The 16,852-nt window shown below is 39.5% G+C and overlaps 1 protein-coding gene across 8 annotated transcripts in view; it reads right to left on the minus strand.

The window, feature by feature from the left end:
* Positions 1 to 16,852, minus strand: part of F8 (coagulation factor VIII) — a 146,750-nt gene that overhangs the window by 64,353 nt on the left and 65,545 nt on the right. For all 8 annotated transcript variants that reach the window (XM_073889659.1, XM_025862821.2, XM_073889660.1 and 5 more), the window contains one exon: positions 6,678 to 6,887. In XM_073889659.1, coding sequence (XP_073745760.1) covers positions 6,678 to 6,887 — 210 coding nt within the window. The remainder of the gene's footprint in view (positions 1 to 6,677; positions 6,888 to 16,852) is intronic.

Here is a 16,852-nt window from a genome sequence, read left to right on the forward strand (position 1 = left end):
GATGCTTAACTGACTGAGCCACCCAGACTCCCCCACACAGAACTCTTTGATGATGATAATGACTTAATTCATGAAACTTTATGTAGGCTAGCTATTATTGCTATATAACATAATGGCACAGGTTCTCAGAGTCGGATTGCCTGGGTTTAAATTCTAGCTCTACCATTTACCAGCTGTGTGACTTTGAGCAAGTCAACTGACCTCTCCGAGCTCCAGTTTTCTAATTTATAAATGAGGCTAACAGTATCTATCCTATCATATAGAGTATTCAAATCATATAACACAATGACTAGCTTCCACTGTCATCAATTTGCAGGATAAGTAAGCACAAGGGAGTAGGACTTGGGTTTAGGGTACACATAATATAAAATTCCACTACAGGGCTATAGCAATATTAATTTTTACTATGAACAGGATTATTCAAGTGAAGGAATTTCATAGTGGTAAAGTAGATACATAAACACAAGTTAAAAAAATATACATTTACCAAGCAACCCATCAGGTACCTTAACAGTCTCCTCATCTTGTATGACATTTGCGAGCAAAATCTTAACCGAATCCAGCTTCCCTTAAAGGGAAAACTTTCCCCCAAGAATATTTCCATAGAGACCTATAAGATAATGGGATGCCCATGGGAAAGGTTTTTATGGTCAAATGCATTTCAGAATTAATGCACATTGCACTCTATGTGCAGCCAGATAATCAAATGGGAAATGAGAATACATTTTCTATTATACAAAGATTTAGAAAATCTACTTCTAAAGCAGCCAATCTCAGGAAGTGATGAAAGTGTGTTTTCAAAACAAAGGAGTATATTGTATATTTAAAAAATAGGATGACATGGGATCCAGGAAAGAGGCAGGCACCTATGCTGAAGAAGGATGAAGAAAAGTCCCAAGTTAATAACTGATACTCAGTCAATTCTAGAAAGAACCAGCCCAGACTGGATGAGGATGCATGGGTCCAGGAGGTCAGTCTCTAAGTAAAAAGAATACATTGTATGATAAAACTCTTGAAAAAAAAAAGACAATAACTAAAGGGGAAACATTATAGTAAGAACAGTAAAACAATTAGAAGTTTCAATTAAACAAGTTATAAAAATAAGAAATGAAATCCTATTTGATTCCATAGTGAACATAAGTTTGTGGATTGGGAGCCTAATTTCATAACATCTAAAGGATATTTTTGATGGCATAAAACTAGGTTAGGTCAAAGGATACAAAAATACAGATTCAAAGGGCTACTCGTACCCTGATGTTCATGGCAGTACTATCAACAATAGCCAAACAATGGACAGACCCACATGTCCACTGACTGATGAATGGATAAAGAAGATGTGGTATACAAACACAATGGAATATTACTCAGCCATCAAAAAGAATGAACTCTTGCCACTCACAATGATGTGAATGGAGCTAGGGTGCATTATGGTAAGTGAAATAAGTCAGTCAGAGAAAGACAAATACCATATGATTTCACTCATATGTGGAATTTAAGAAACAAAACAGATGAACATATGGGAGGGGAAAAAAAAAGGGAGGCAAACAAACCATAAGAAACTATAGAGAACAACCGAGGGTTGATGGAAGGAGGTGGGTGGGAGATGGGCTAGATGAATGACAGGTATTAAGGAGGGCACTTGTGATAAGCACTGGGTGTTGTATGTAAGTGATGAATCACTGAATTCTCCTTTTTAAAAAGATTTTATTTATTTATTCGAGAGAGAGAGAGCAAGCAGGGGGAGGGGAAGAGGGAGAGAGACAACCAGATTCTGTGGTGAGCACAGAGCCCGTTGCAGGGCTTGATCTCATCCTCAGATCATGACCTGAGTTGAAACCAAGAGTCAGACGCTCAACTGACTGAGCCACCCAGGTGCCCCTGAATTCTACTCCTAAAACCAATGTTACCCTACATGCTAACTAACTAGAATTTAAATAAAAATTTGAAGAAAAAAAAAAAACCTTGTTGGGTCAGAGTAGACTAGGATTGGAGCTGAAATGAGTAATTTAAATAAGGTCTTTGACTCTTAAAATTCTACTGTTATAACTTAGACATAACCAGTTCCTTCTTTTTTTTAAGAAGGACAGTAACTGACTGAGAAAAGGGAAAATGAAACTCCATAAACAGGTTTGGAATGACATACAACAAACTCTGAGAAGAGCCTGGGATTGGGAATAGTGATCAAGGACTGTAGTTCTATCTGTACTTGTTGAAATTTTGTAATGAGAACAACTTTTTGTATTACATGCATGAATAAAAGTTAATATCTCAATCCAAGAGCTTAAAGAAGAGTTGACTCTGATGAAAAACAATAAAATAACCAAATAAAAATAAGAAATCCTACATGTACAAAATTTAAAATAAGAAAGGAGATATAGTTACAGTTGCGAAGAAAATTAAAAGAATTATAATTCCCTTAGAGACACCAGCTGCCTATCCCCTCCTCCAACTTCTGACACAGGCATAAGATGCCCAGCCAAGTTTGAGACTTACAAATATATAGACCAGTTAAGTCTCCTGCCTCAGTGATATAACCGGGGCTTTCAGTGAACTAATTATTTTTGTAAGCTGTTATCAATCTTGGAATTAGTTTTTATCAAAGTAACCCAGAGAGACAGAGCCCAGCTGATCACAGGTAGGTAGGAGCACATCTCAGGCTCCAATAGACAAGAGCTCTTTGGTCATCCAAGGCTGGTACAATATCCCTAGTATGGAATATTAAGCAATCTTTCAAAAATAATTATGCTCGTCTATATTTATTAGATGTATATATAGAAAAACATTGAATATATCATTAAGAAACAAAGCAGGTTACAAAACATGATATAACCACCATTCTACTATCTGTTTCCATAAGTTTGACTTTTTCTTCTTCTTCTTTTTTAGATTTCCCACATAAGTGATTCCGTACAGTATTTGTCCTTGTCTGGCTATTTCACTTAGCATAATGCCTTCCAGGTTCATCCATATTGTCATAAATGGTGGTTTCTCCTTTTTGTGGCTGAATAATATTCCATTATATATATCACGTTTCCTTTATCCATTCATTCATCAATAGACACTTAGGTTATTTCCATATATTGGCTATTGTGAATGATGCTGCAATAAACACAGGAGTGCAGATATGTCTTTGAAATCATGATTTCATTTCCTTTGGCTATATACTCAGAAGTGGGATTGCTGAATCATTCTATTTTTAATTTGTGAAGAATCTCAAATTAAAGAGTGGCTGCACCAGTTTACATTCCATCAACAATGCATGCAGGTTCCCTTTTTTCCACATCTTCACCAGCATTTGCTATCTCTTGTCTTTTTAATAATAGGCATCCTAACAGATGTGAGGTGATATCTCATTTTGGTTTTGATTTACATTTACTGATGATTAGTGATTTGAACACCTTTTCATATACCTATTGGCCATTTGTATGTCTTCTTGGGAAAAATTTAATGGTATCCCTTAAGTCCTGTAGGCTTTCTTCATTCCTTTTTTTTTTTTTCCCTCAGACTGGATAATTTCAAAAGATTTGTTATTGAGTTCACAGATTCTTTCTTCTGTTTGATTAAGTCTGATGTATTTTCCCCCCATTTCACTCATTGTACTTTTTAGCTCCAGAATTCTTAAAGTGATTTCTCTTTTTTGAACTTCTTATTTTGTTAATGTACTATTTTCCTAATTTTATTGAATTGCCTGTTTGTGTTCTCTTATATCTTGCTGAGTTTCCTTAAAATAGTAAGTTTGAGTTTCTTTACAGGCAATTTGTAGATTTCCATTTCTTTGGGGTCAGTCATTGGAAAGTTACTGTGTTCCTCTGGCTATGTCAGCTTTTCTTGTGTGTGTTTCTTGTGGCCCTGCATTTGAGGGAGCAATCACCTCTTCCAGTCTGTATGGATGGACTGACTTGGTTGGGAGTGACTTTCACCTGTGGGTGGGGCACAGGGAGGGCACAGTAGCATCATTTCTATGCAGCTCTATCAGCTGAGGTTAATGTCAGTGAAGAATGGAGGGGGAGGCCCTTGGTGGCCAAGGCTGTGTCTGGTAGCAGTGGCAGTGAGAGTTGTTAGAGGCTGGCTTTTTCAACCACAGGGCAATGTCCTAGCTAGGGGGATCCATCTTGGTGCTGGGTCTGGCAGGTGAGTGTCCAGGCCTTGGTGATGGTGTTAGGTTCTGGGGCAGAAGGGTGCATGGAGTAGTGGTAATGCTGGTTTTCAGGGTGCAGACACTCAGAGTGGCAGCAGAGTCAGGGTTCTAGGCTCAGGCGTGCATGAAACTACCATGCTCCAGGGTCTTGGAGCATGGGCACATCTGCTGTGCTGGTGTCAGTGGCCAAAGCTCAGGCATGCATAGATCATCCATGGAGCTGGGGTCCAGGTCTCTGGGGCATGCCCCACTGCCTAGGCCCTGGTGGGTGGGGTGCTCTGGTGGCTTGGTGCTTGGGGGCAGGGTACAACAGCAGCATGGGCCCCAGGGATGATGGGGTACTGTGTGGTGCCTCAGGCCCCGAGGATGGCAGGTGCTATGGAGGCCTAGGCCCCAGGGAGCAGGGCCAGCATCATATCCTTGGGGAGAAGATGCAGCTTAAACTCTGAGCAGCTCTGTGAGCTGGCTTCAGTATCTGTGAAGACTGTGGAGGTCTTCAGGTGGTGATTAGAGTTGCTAGAGTCGTCCTGTTTCCTTTCCCCATGAAAAGAAATCCCTCAGAGCAGATTGATACATTAATATATTACAATACGATTACCACCATAGCATTAGCTAGCACCTCTATCACATCATATAATTATCATTTATTTTTTATGGTGATGTGTGGTTAAAGCAGAGTGTAAAGTGAAGTGTGTAGTGATAAAAAGAATGATGTACTGAGACCCACTACAACATGGATGAATCTTGAAAACATTACACTGAGTGAAAGAAGCCAGACACAAAAGGACAAATATTGTATTATTCTACTTATATGAAATACTCAGAAGAGGCAAATTCCTAGAGACAGAAAGTAGATTAGTGCTTGTTAGGAAAGGGGGGATGGGAAGTGACTGCTTAATGGTAAAGGGTCTCTTTGGGGTGATAAAAATATTTTGGAATTAGATAATAGTAATAGTTGTACAACATGGTGAATGTACTGGAAGCCACTGAATTGTATACTTTTAAAAGGTTAAAATGGTGAATTTTACCTCAATAAAATAAACAAAAGGGATCAGACTTTACCATGTTGAACACAGGAAATCTCTAGGGGCTTTGGCTTGAGCTTTGTAATTAGTGATATTCTATTAAAATTTTTTCCTCAAGACACATAAAGCAGAGTTTTAATTTGTCTTTAGAATTTAAGTGATCACCAAAATAATCTAAAAGCTTCTCAAAATATTGATATTTAAAATATTTTTTCTCTGCTTATACACACACACATACACATACAGACACTTTCTCTCTTTGGTTTAGACAATTACAACCATATTATACATACTGTTTCATATTCTTTTTGTACATATTTGATTCATTCATTAATGGGAAAAATATTTATTAAGCATTTATTATAGGCCAGGAACTATAAACTTCAGAGATACAGTGATGAATAAGATAAACAAGGTCTCTGTTCTCAGAGAGTTTGCAAATTAGGTATAAAACAGATAACAAAGATGTAAACATAAATATAAAAGATACTTTCAGAGACATTATTGGAGTTCTGTCAGGTTCTTCTTTACTCACTTCCCACAAAAGTACATTACTTGACCTAAGAAAAGTTTCTGGGTATAAAAGTGAACATATGTTTATATATGATGAGATTGGCTTTTATTCCCCACAAATTTTCCCATGAGAGTTTATCTCCAGAAAAGCCTTCCATGTAAGAGAATAACTATAATCTGCAGGTAGTTTTATGTGCTTTCCTCTGCAGATGATAGAGGTGGGAGGGACTGGAGCACAGAGTGGCCTAGCACTTGTTACTAAACTGTATAAATGAAGCAACAATCTGTGTTGGATTTAGGCCAGGTCAGTGTTCCTCCTGATCACAGGGCTGGTGCTTTCAAAAGCCTTGCAGTGGTTATGGATGGAGAGAGAAGATGAGAAACTGCCAGTGACATTCGTCCTAAAGGGTTCCCAGTGGTTTGAGGGTATGTGTACAAAGAGAGATTACAATGCACTCCCAAAGGCTTCTAGGGGGTATTTATAAGAGTACACAGTTCACAAAGCACACAGAAACATATTTAGCTTCACATGTTAATTGCATGTATAAATGTATATTTACCACTATAGTTTAATAAACACATTTATAATTTTGGCCAATGGTAAGTAAAGGCACTTTTTAGAGGAAAGATTTTAAAGTTAAATATCTGATGTATTGTTGTCATTAAAATGCCTTGCAATTATTAAGATCACTTGAACCATTTAGTATTTGCCCACATATGAGCAAATTCATGGCTAGTGAAGTGATCACAGCTGTTAGTAAAAGAATAAATAAATAACTGGGGTGCCTGGGTGGCTCAGTTGGTTGGGTGTCCAACTCTTGGTTTCAGCTCAGGCCCTGATCTCAGGGTCGTGAGATTGAGCCCTGCGTTGGGCTCCAAGCTCAGTGCAGAATCTGCTTAGGACTCCCTCTCCCTCTCTGTCTGCCCCTTCCCACCACTCTCTCTCTCTTTCTCAAATAAATACATAAAATCTTAAAAAAAGAATAACATAAATAACTAACCTGGGTTTTCCATTGACATGAAGACAGTTTCTCCTGAGAATGGGAATAGGGTAAGCGTGTCTTCATAGACCATTTTGTGTTTGAAGGTATATCCAGAGAAGAAGACAGACAAGAAGTCAGTTTGTGCTCCAACACTTAGAATGTACCAGTATGCCACCTCATGCAAACAAACTGACAGCTGCAAGTTGTCAAAAACATAGCCATTGATGCCTGCAAAAGAAATGGGGAGCAAGAGGTTTTAGCAGTATCCAGATTTATTATTTGAGGTTGTCATATGATTAGAAATAATTATATGTTATGTCCATTACCTTATTCCCAAGAAGAGATAGCATTATACTTTCCAAAAAAAGTAGATTATTAATACTTGATCAGCTAGGTCCCAAACCCAAAGTGAGAAGAATCACAGACCTTGACCCTTCATGAAGTGGAGGGAGGAAATGCTACAAAAGATGGCACTGATTTATACAATTGGAATATTGGCTGCCAATTAGGTAAATGTATTATATCAATGTTAAATTTTCTGAATTTCATAATTCCACTTTGGTTACATAAGAGAATTATCTGTATTCATAGGAAATGCACAATGAAGTACTAAGAGATAAAAGGGCAACCTGTTCTCAATCAGAAAATAAGTAATAAGGGGTGCCTGGGTGGCTCAGTTGTTAGGCGTCAGCCTTCAGCTCAGGTCATGATCCCAGGGTCCTGGGATCGAGCCCTGCATCGGGCTCCCTGCTCGGCGGGAAGCCTGCTTCTCCCTCTCCCACTCCCCCTGCTTGTGTTCCCTCTCTCGCTGTGTCTCTCTCTGTCAAATAAATAAAATCTTTTTTAAAAAAGAAAATAAGTAATAAAAGTGAGTATATAGAGAAGAAAGAGAATGATAAAGCAAATATAGAAAATTATTAAAAATTAGTGAATCTGGGTAAAGGGTATATGGGAGTTCTCTATCCTATTCTTGCAGAATTTCTGTAAGTTTGAAGTTATTTCTAAATAAAAAGCTAAACAAAAGTAACTTTGACTTCAGTCTATAAAAGGAATTGTTTCTGAAAGCCTCTTCCATATATCTATTCTGCAGTGGTGGTCCACAAATCAAGTAAGCAATGCTCAGACTCTAGTGCAACTAACTGAGAATCAAAATTTCTTGCCTTACAAAGCATTACAAGATACTGTAAATCTCTTATAATTAAATGTGTGGTAATATGCAGGTATAGATGAATATATCAATCAGAATATAGAATCCAGAAAGGGACACAGATATAAATGGGAATTTGATATATGATAAAGACAGCATTTCAAACAGGTAGCAAAAGAGAATGAGCTATTGGTAATGCTGATGGCAAATATGACTATTCATACGGAACCACAGAAGACCCTGAATAGCCAAAGCAGTCTTGAGAAAGAACAAAGCTGGAGGCATCACATTTCCTGATTTCAAGCTATACTACAAAGCTATAGTAATTAAAGCAATATGGTACTGGCATAAAAATAGACACAGAGATTAATGGAACAGAATCGAGAGCCCAGAAATGGACCCTCAACTCTATGGTCAACTAATATTTGACAATGTAGTCAAGAATATTCAATGAGGGGGGCACCTGGGTGGCTCAGTGGGTTAAGCATCTGCCTTTGGCTCAGGTCATCATCCCGGGCTTCCTGCTCAGTGGGGAGTCTGCTTCTCCCTCTCCTTCTGCCTCTCCTGCCCCCCCTTGTGCTCTCTGTCTCTCAAATAAATAAATAGAATCTTTAAAAAATGTTAAGAATAATCAGTGAGGAAAGGGTAGTGTCTTCAATAAATGGTGTTGGGAAAACTGGATAACCACATGGAGAAGAATGAAATTGAAGCCTTACATTACACCACATACAAAAATTAACTTGAAATGGATTAAAGACTTAAACATAAGACCTGAAACTGTAAAACTCCTAGAAAACACAGGGAAAAAGCTCCTTGACATTGGTTTTGGCAATGATTTTTTTTGGATATGACACCAAAAGCACAAGCAACAAAGGAAAAATTAATAAGTGGGGTTATATCAAAACTAAAAAGCTTCTGCACAGGAAAAGAAACAATCGACACGATGAAAAGGCAACCTAAAGAGAAAATATTTGCAAATCATTTATCTGATATAAAGAACTCATACAACTCAATAACAAAACAAAATCTGATTTTTAAAAAGGGCAGAGGAACTAAATAGAATTTTTTCCGAAGAAGACATACGATTGGTCAACAGGTACATGAAAAGGTGCTCAACATTAATCATCAGGGAAATGTGATCATCAGTGAAATAAGTCAGACAGAGAAAGCCAAATACTGTATGATTCCACTTATATGTGGAATCTAAAAAGGCTGAACTCATAGAACCAGAGAGTTGAATGGCTGGTTACCAGGGATGGCAGGACGGGGGAAATGGGCAGATGTTAGTCAAAGGATACAAACTTCTAGTGAGAAGATGAATAAATTCTTGGGATCTAATGTACAGCATGGTGATTATAATTAATAATACTGTATTACATGCTTGAAAGTTGCTAAGAGAGATCTGAAATGTTCTCACTAGAAAAAAAGAGATGGTAATGATGTGATATGGTGGAAGTATCAGCTAACACTATGGCAGTAATCATTTTGCAATATATAAATGTATCAAATCAACATCTTAAACCTACACAATGTTATGTGTCAACTATATTTCAATAATTCTGGACACAAAACAAAACAAATAACAACAGACTTTGTGTGAATGGCAATATTTCAAGAATAACCCTCCTCAATCCGAGAAACAAGACAGAGGACCATAGGGGAAGGGAGGGAAAAATGAAACAAGACGAAACCAGAGAGGGAGACAAACCGTTAAGAGACTCTCAACCTCAGGAAACAAACTGAGGGTTGCTGGAGGGGTGGGGGGTGGGAGGGCTGGGCGGGCTGGGGGACAGGGCACTGGGGAGGGTATGTGCCATGGTGAGCGCTGTGAATTGTGTAAGACTGATGAATCACAGAACCGTGCCCCCAAAACAAAAAATACAGTATATGTTAAAAAAAAAAAAAAAGAAGATAGTAGGAAGAGAACAATGAAAGGGGGGAAATCGGAGGGGGAGACGAACCATGAGAGATGATGGACTCCAAGAAACAAACGAGGGTTTTAGAGGGGAGGGGGGCAGGGGGACGGTATAGCCCGGTGATGGTTTTTTTTTTTTTCCAGATTTTATTCATTCACTTGAGAGAGATACAGAGAGAGAGAGAGCATGAGGAGGCGGAGAGGCAGAGGGAGAAGCAGGCCCCTCGCTGAGCCTGAAGCCCGATACGGGGCTCAATCCCAGGACCCTGGGATCATGACCCGAGCCGAAGGCAGACGCTTAACCATCTGAGCCACCCAGGCGCCCCCCAGTGATGGGTATTAAGGAGGGCACATATTGCATGGAGCACTGGGTGTTTTACGCCAACAATGAATCATGGAACACTACATGATGTAATGTATGGTGACTAATTTAACATTAAAAAAAAAAGGGTAATCCTCCTCAAAGGGAAATAGAAAAATTCAGAAAGAATAGGAAACACAAAGTAAGATATTACCATAAATCCCCTGCAGATGGGCTAAATGGATTGGATTTGAAAAAAGAAAACATCAAATCCCTCTTCTCAAGACTCATATTGCCATAATATTTCTTGATATAATTTACATAATTTTGTTCTTGAAACAAAGTGGGAGTAAAATGCTAGAGATATGATTAGAAATACTGAGGAAAGACCCCAATCCAGAACAATTAGAACATATCATCCTGTCTTGAAACCATATCATTCTCTACATAGACATATATGCATACATATCTATGGTTTCTCTTTTGTGGTCATTGTTTATTTTACAAAAATGAGATCATATTATATACACTTTTTCTGCACCTGCAATATATTATTCAACAATATTTCATAGAAATTGCTTTAAGTAGCTGGGTACAGCTCTAATTCATTCTTTTTTTTTTTTAAAGTATTTATTTATTTATTTATTTGAGAGAGAGAGCACAAGCAGGTGGAGCAGCAAGTAGAGGGAGAGGGAGAAGCAGGCTCCCCATGGTGCGGGGAGCCCGACATGAGGCTCAATCCCAGGACCCCGAGATCATGACCTGAGCTGAAGACAGACACTTAACTGATTGAGCCAGCCAGGTGCCCCTCTAATTCATTTTTAATGGCTTCATAATATTTCATATTGGTGTGCCAGAATATATTCAACCTTCCTCTAACAATAGGCATCATCTTTGATTTTAGTTTTTATTCCTATGAGACATATCCCAGCAGTAGGAATGCTGGATCAAAAGGTATATATATTTCATTCTAAAAATTTACATAGTAGGGGCTCCGGGCTGGCTCTGTTGGAGGACCCTGTGACTCTTGATCTCAGGGTTGTGAGTTCAAGCCCCATGTTGCAGCCCTATGGTGCAGAGATTACTTAAAAAAAAATAGAAGTTTACAGAGTAAAATTGATTCTTATTTGGTACACAGTTTTATGAGTTTCAGCACATATGTCAATGTGTAAATACAGAACATCTTACTTAACATAGAGAACTCCATTGTACTGGAGTTCTTCATTGCAAATAGTCAAACTCCAAGCTCTGATAACCATTGATCTATTCTTCATCCCTATACCATTGCCTTCACCAGAATGCCTTGTAAATGAAATAATACAGTATGTCACCTTTTGAGACTGGATCTTATCACTCGGCTTAATGCCTTTGAGGGTCATTCATGTTGTGTATATCAATAGTTCATTCTGTTTTATTGCTGAAAAATATTCAAGTGTATGGATGTACCACAGTTTGTTTAATCATTTGCTTACTGTGGGATGTTCTGATTGTTTCCAAGATTTTATTTTGTTTTTTAATAAAAACTGGCACATTTGTTCCACAAAGGCCCATTTTCAAGAAGCTACAGGTGAAGGTGGGAAAGGACAGGTTTCTTCCTTTTTTCCTTTGTCATCAAGTTTTCCCCAGGGGATAAAAATGGCATGGACCCCAAAACATATCCAAATAAAACCCCCCAAAACTGAGTTTCCAAAATGTTATAGCATCTTAATTCTTCATAGAAAGGGGGAGGGTAGGGCACCTGGGTGGTTCAGTCAGTTAAGCGTCTGCCTTCAGCTCAGATCATGATCTCTGGGTCCTGGGATCGAGCCCTGCATCAGGCTTCCTGCTCAGTAGGGAGTCTGCTTCTCTCTCTCTCTCCCCCCTCCCCACACACCCCTCACCATTGCTCATTCTTTCTCTCTCAAATAAATAAATAAGATCTTTAAAAAGAAAAAGAAAGGAAGGGGGAAGGCACTAGTGGGAAGGAGGTCCCTGGTTTGGGGGGAGACTCTCCTAGTTTGGTGGGACATCCCCCCACTTTAAATTGCTGGCCCCAAATGGAAAAAGCTTGGGGCTATAGCATTCAAAATCTCCTCACACCCAATTTTATCAAAGCCAAAAAATTTTCTCCCCCATCTTGCAAAACACAAATGCATACATACATGTGTATGTGTTTACAAAGCAAACAGAAATTCAAAGGCATTAAGCCTTAAAGTGAATCTAGAACAAGGGGATGTGAAATTCCCTCTTTCCTCCCCTCTTACTGTGGGGTTAATTTGTCCATGTCCCCAGCAGAGGAATGCACCCCAAGGGGATGACAGAGGGGAAGGACCAAAAGGAGCAAAGGATGGGGATATCCCCCAAAGCCAATCAGCAGCCAGTATAGATGTGGGCATGGTGCCAATAAGGCCACATCACTTGGAATTTTCCAGTTGGGATGGGAAGTGGGTAAGAGGCATTCTTGTGTAGTCTTCAGCCAATTTCAAGTCAAGTCAGGGCAAGGAAGGCAGGGTGCCAAGTGCGGTGTGCAGAAAGGAGAGATGGGCTCTTCTGGGTCCCTGTGGTCAGTGGGAGCGCTGCTTACTCAGCTCCTGGACAAAGAGTTCAATTATTTCCTCATCACTGGAGCTGGGTGCAGAGGGGTGAACCTCAGAAGTGGTAAATGAAGAAGAGGATTTCACTCTCAGCAACATGTATGTGCTGCTCTCACAGGTTCTCCATACAGTTTCACTCTGGGCTTAGACTCTAGCCTCTGGTTCCTCCTGATTGGTAGCTTCATCCTTGAGGCATTTCTCCCCTTCTGGTGTGGCTTTCCTTCCTGGTGCTGCTCCAAGAGTGGGCTGCATGACCACAGGGTGAGTGCTTCTGGGGTACCCCTGGGTCAAGACTTAAGTTCTGTTTCCAAGTTTTAACACTTATGGATAGAGCTTCTGTAAACCTTCATGGGCAGGTTTTTGTGTGAACATAAGTTTTCATTTTTCTAGGGAAAATATCCAGGAGTGGTACTTCTGGATCATATGTTAAGTATATGTTTAAATTTGTAAGAAACTGCCAAATTGTCTCCCAGAGTGTGAAAGCTCCTACAGCTCTGCACTCTTGCTAGCATATTTAATATTATACGTTTTATTTCAGCTATTAAAACAGGTATGTAGAGACATCTCCCTGAGGCTTTTTAAGTAGTCTCCATGCCAAGTGTGGAACCCAACGTGGGGCTTTTACTCACGACTTTGAGATCAAACCCGAGTGGAGATCAAGAGTCAGACAATTAACCGACTTGAGCCACCCAGGCACCACCTCACTCAGGTTTTAATATGCAATTCCTTATGTTGAGTATTCTTTCAGGTACTTCTTTGTCTTCCATATATCTTCTTTGGTGATGTGTCTGTTCAAATCTTTTGCCCATTTTTAGGGGTTTGTTTTTTTTACTGCTGAGCCTGAGCATTCAGATACATGATTTGCAAATATTTTCCACTCATCTGTGGCTTTTCATTCTCTTTAACAGTATCTTTTGTAGAGCAAGTTTTTAATTTTGATGAAATTCAATTTATCAATATTTCTCTACTATGGATTTCAATTTTTATGTCATTTATCAGAAGCCTTCTTCTAACTCTAGGTCATGGTTTTACATTGTACATTTAGATCTATGATCCATTTTGAGTTAATCTTTGTTTAAGTATGAGATTTAGGTCAAGGTTCATATATTTTTATATGGATGACCAATTGTTCTAAAACTGTTGAAAAGGGTATCCTTGCTCCATTGAATTGTGTTTCTGTCTTTGCCAAAAATCAATTAGCTATGTATTTCTACACTATTCTGTGTCAATATAATGCTATCTTGATTGCTGTAGCTTTATGGTAAGTCTTAAAATTCGGTAATATGAGTCCTCCAACTTAATTTTTCTTTTTCAAAATTGTTTTGGCTTATTCTAGTTTCTTTGCCTTTCCATATAAATCTGGTAATATGCTTTTCTCTATCAAATAAAAAATCTTGCTGAGATTTTACTAAGAATTGCATTAAATTTACAGATCCATCTGGAGATAGCTGACATCTTCACTCTACTTAGTCTTCCAATCTGTAACCATTGTATGTCTCTCCACATTGTATGTCTTTTAAATTTTCTTGCAACAATGTTTTGCAATTTTCAGTGTATAGATGTTGTACATTTTGTTAGATTTATGCCTATTTTAGCTATTGTAAACGGTATTTTCATTATTTGTGTTTCCAACAGTTTGCTGTAAGTATACAGAAATATGACTGACTTTTGTATGTTGACCTTGTATTTTGCAATGAAGCTAAACTCACTTATTAGTTCTATGAGTTTTCTTGTAGAGTTCTTGAGATTTCCTATGCAGACAATCATGTCATATGAGGTTTCATTTCTTCACTTTAATATGAATGCTTTTAAAACTTTCTAGTTTCTTTCCCCAATTTACCTGCTGCCAACTACTTTTCAAGGTTCTCAGATAGCTGCTTCATGCATTGTTAAGGATTTTTAGTCATTCAGTGGGATAGACAGGGTAACATATGCTTATTCCATCTTAACCAGAACCACACTCCAAAAGACATATATTTTTAATTTTAATGGTTTCAATCAGACTGGTTTTAAAATACTGTACTAGTTATCCAGTAGCATTGTATGAGAATAGCCTCATACTTATAAGCCCACTAGTAATAACTGTATTATAATTTTGCCAGTCTGATAGGTATGAAGTGCTATAGCATTGGTATTCTATTTTGCATTTACCTGTAGTAAGATTCAAATTTTTTGGAAAGATTTATTTATTTACCTTAGGGGTAGAGGGAAGGGGCAGAGAGAGATTGAGAAAGAGAAATTCAAACAGACTGTGCACTGAGCATGGAGCCCAATGCGGAGCTTCACCTGAGCCAAAACAAAGAGTCAGATGCTTAACTGACTGTGCCACCCTGGCGCCCCTGAGACTGAAATTTTTTTTTAGAGATTTTATTTATTTGACAGAGAGAGACACAGCGAGAGAGGGAACACAAACAGGGGGGAGTGGAGAGGGAGAAGCAGGCTTCCCGCTGAGCAGGGAGCCTGATGTGGGGCTCGATCCCAGGACCCTGGGACCATGACCTGAGCTGAAGGCAGGTGCTTAATGACTGAGCCACCCAGGCGCCCCGAGACTGAAATTTTTTATCATATTTTTGACCATTCTGATTTCTGTGTATGTATAAAACACATACACATATGTATTTTTGTAATAGGTTGAATTATGCTCCCGTTCAAATTCATATGTCAAAGTTCTAACCTCTTTTCTCTCAGAATGTGACTGTATTTAGAGACAGGGTCTTTAAATAGGTCATTCATTAAAATGAGGTCTTAGGGTGGGCTCAAACCCTAAATGACTGCTGTCTTTTTTTTTAAAGATTTATTTTATTTATTTGAGAGAGAGGGGCATGCAGAGGGAGATGGAAAGAGAGAAACTCAAGCAGACTTCCCACTGAGCATGGAGCCCAATGCAGGGCTCAATCTCACAACCCTGAGATCATGACCTGAGCTGAAACCAAGAGTTGGACGCTCAACTGACTGAGACACCCAGGCGCCCCTATGAATGGTGTCTTTATAAGAAAAGGAAATTTGTGGAGGGGAGGCAAGATGGCAGAAGAGTAGGGGACCTCGTTTCATCTGGTCCCTTGAATTCAGTTAGACAGCTGTCAAATCATTCTGAACACCTGTGAGCTCAACCTGAGATCTAAGGAAAGAATTGCTGCAATTCTACAAATAGAAAAGCAACCACTTTTTGCAAAGGTAGGAGGTATGGAGAAGTGACTCTGAACCAACATATCGGAAAATAAACGATGGGGTGAGGGAGCCTCAATCAACCAGCTACCAGAAAGTGATATAGCAGTGGACTACAAAATTGGAACTTTTAGAAGTCAGCTCTGATGAGGGACTTCCCTGCCTGAAAGGTGCTCAGGTGGCGAAGTGGGGCAGAATCCTAGGTGGGACAGTGTGGTCTTAGGATCCCTGGGGTCACAGAAAGAATGGGGGTGCCTGAGCCTGAAGAGTTCCCAAGCGTTGGAGCAGGGAAACCAGTTATGGTCAGTGATCCCAGGAGGGGGCTCTCAGCTCAGTTCGCCATAAACCACGAACCATGGCACGATTGGGCAACCGCTCTCTGTGTGCAGGCCTTGTAAAGGGCAAAAACACTGCTACCCTCCGCCTTCCCCTGGGAGGATTGTTGTGGGTGCACACTGCAGGAGTCTGCAGAGTTTGGCACACACAGAAGTGAAGACTGCTTATCCCTGAGGGTTTACTGAAGAGAGGGGACTGTGCTGGAGATCAGGGCGTGGCCATTTTTATATTCATCCTCTAAAGAGGCACAGAAAGCCTTCAGGGAACAAAAGCCACATAGAGCAACCAGAAGCAGCTTACAGTGAGCCCAGCCCCTGGCAAGGGGCGGTGCAACTCCACCCAGGCAAAGACACCTGAGAATCAGCACAGCAGGCCCCTCCCCCAGAAGACCAGCTGGAACAAGAGGCGAACACCAAGTTTACGGAGCACACAGGACTGCAAAACCCCAGCACTAGGGAAAAATAGTATATATAATATGAAGCTTACTATGATTCATTTATCTTTCAGATTAAAGTTTTTCATTTCTTTTTTTTTTTTCTTACACTGTTGGTGGGAATGCAAACTGGTACAGTCACTCTGGAAAACAGTGTGGAGGTTCCTCAAAAAGTTAAAAATAGAGCTACCCTATGACCCAGCAATTGCACTACTGGGTATTTACCCCAAAGACACAGATGTAGTGAAAAGAAGGGCCACATGCACCCCAGTGTTCATAGCAGCAATGTCCACAATAGCCGAACTGTGGAAAGAGCCGAGATG

This window comes from Callorhinus ursinus, unplaced genomic scaffold, assembly GCF_003265705.2.
Source record: "Callorhinus ursinus isolate GAN/ISIS: 27379988/994484 unplaced genomic scaffold, GSC_fseal_2.0 scaffold112, whole genome shotgun sequence".
NCBI lineage: Eukaryota > Metazoa > Chordata > Mammalia > Carnivora > Otariidae > Callorhinus > Callorhinus ursinus.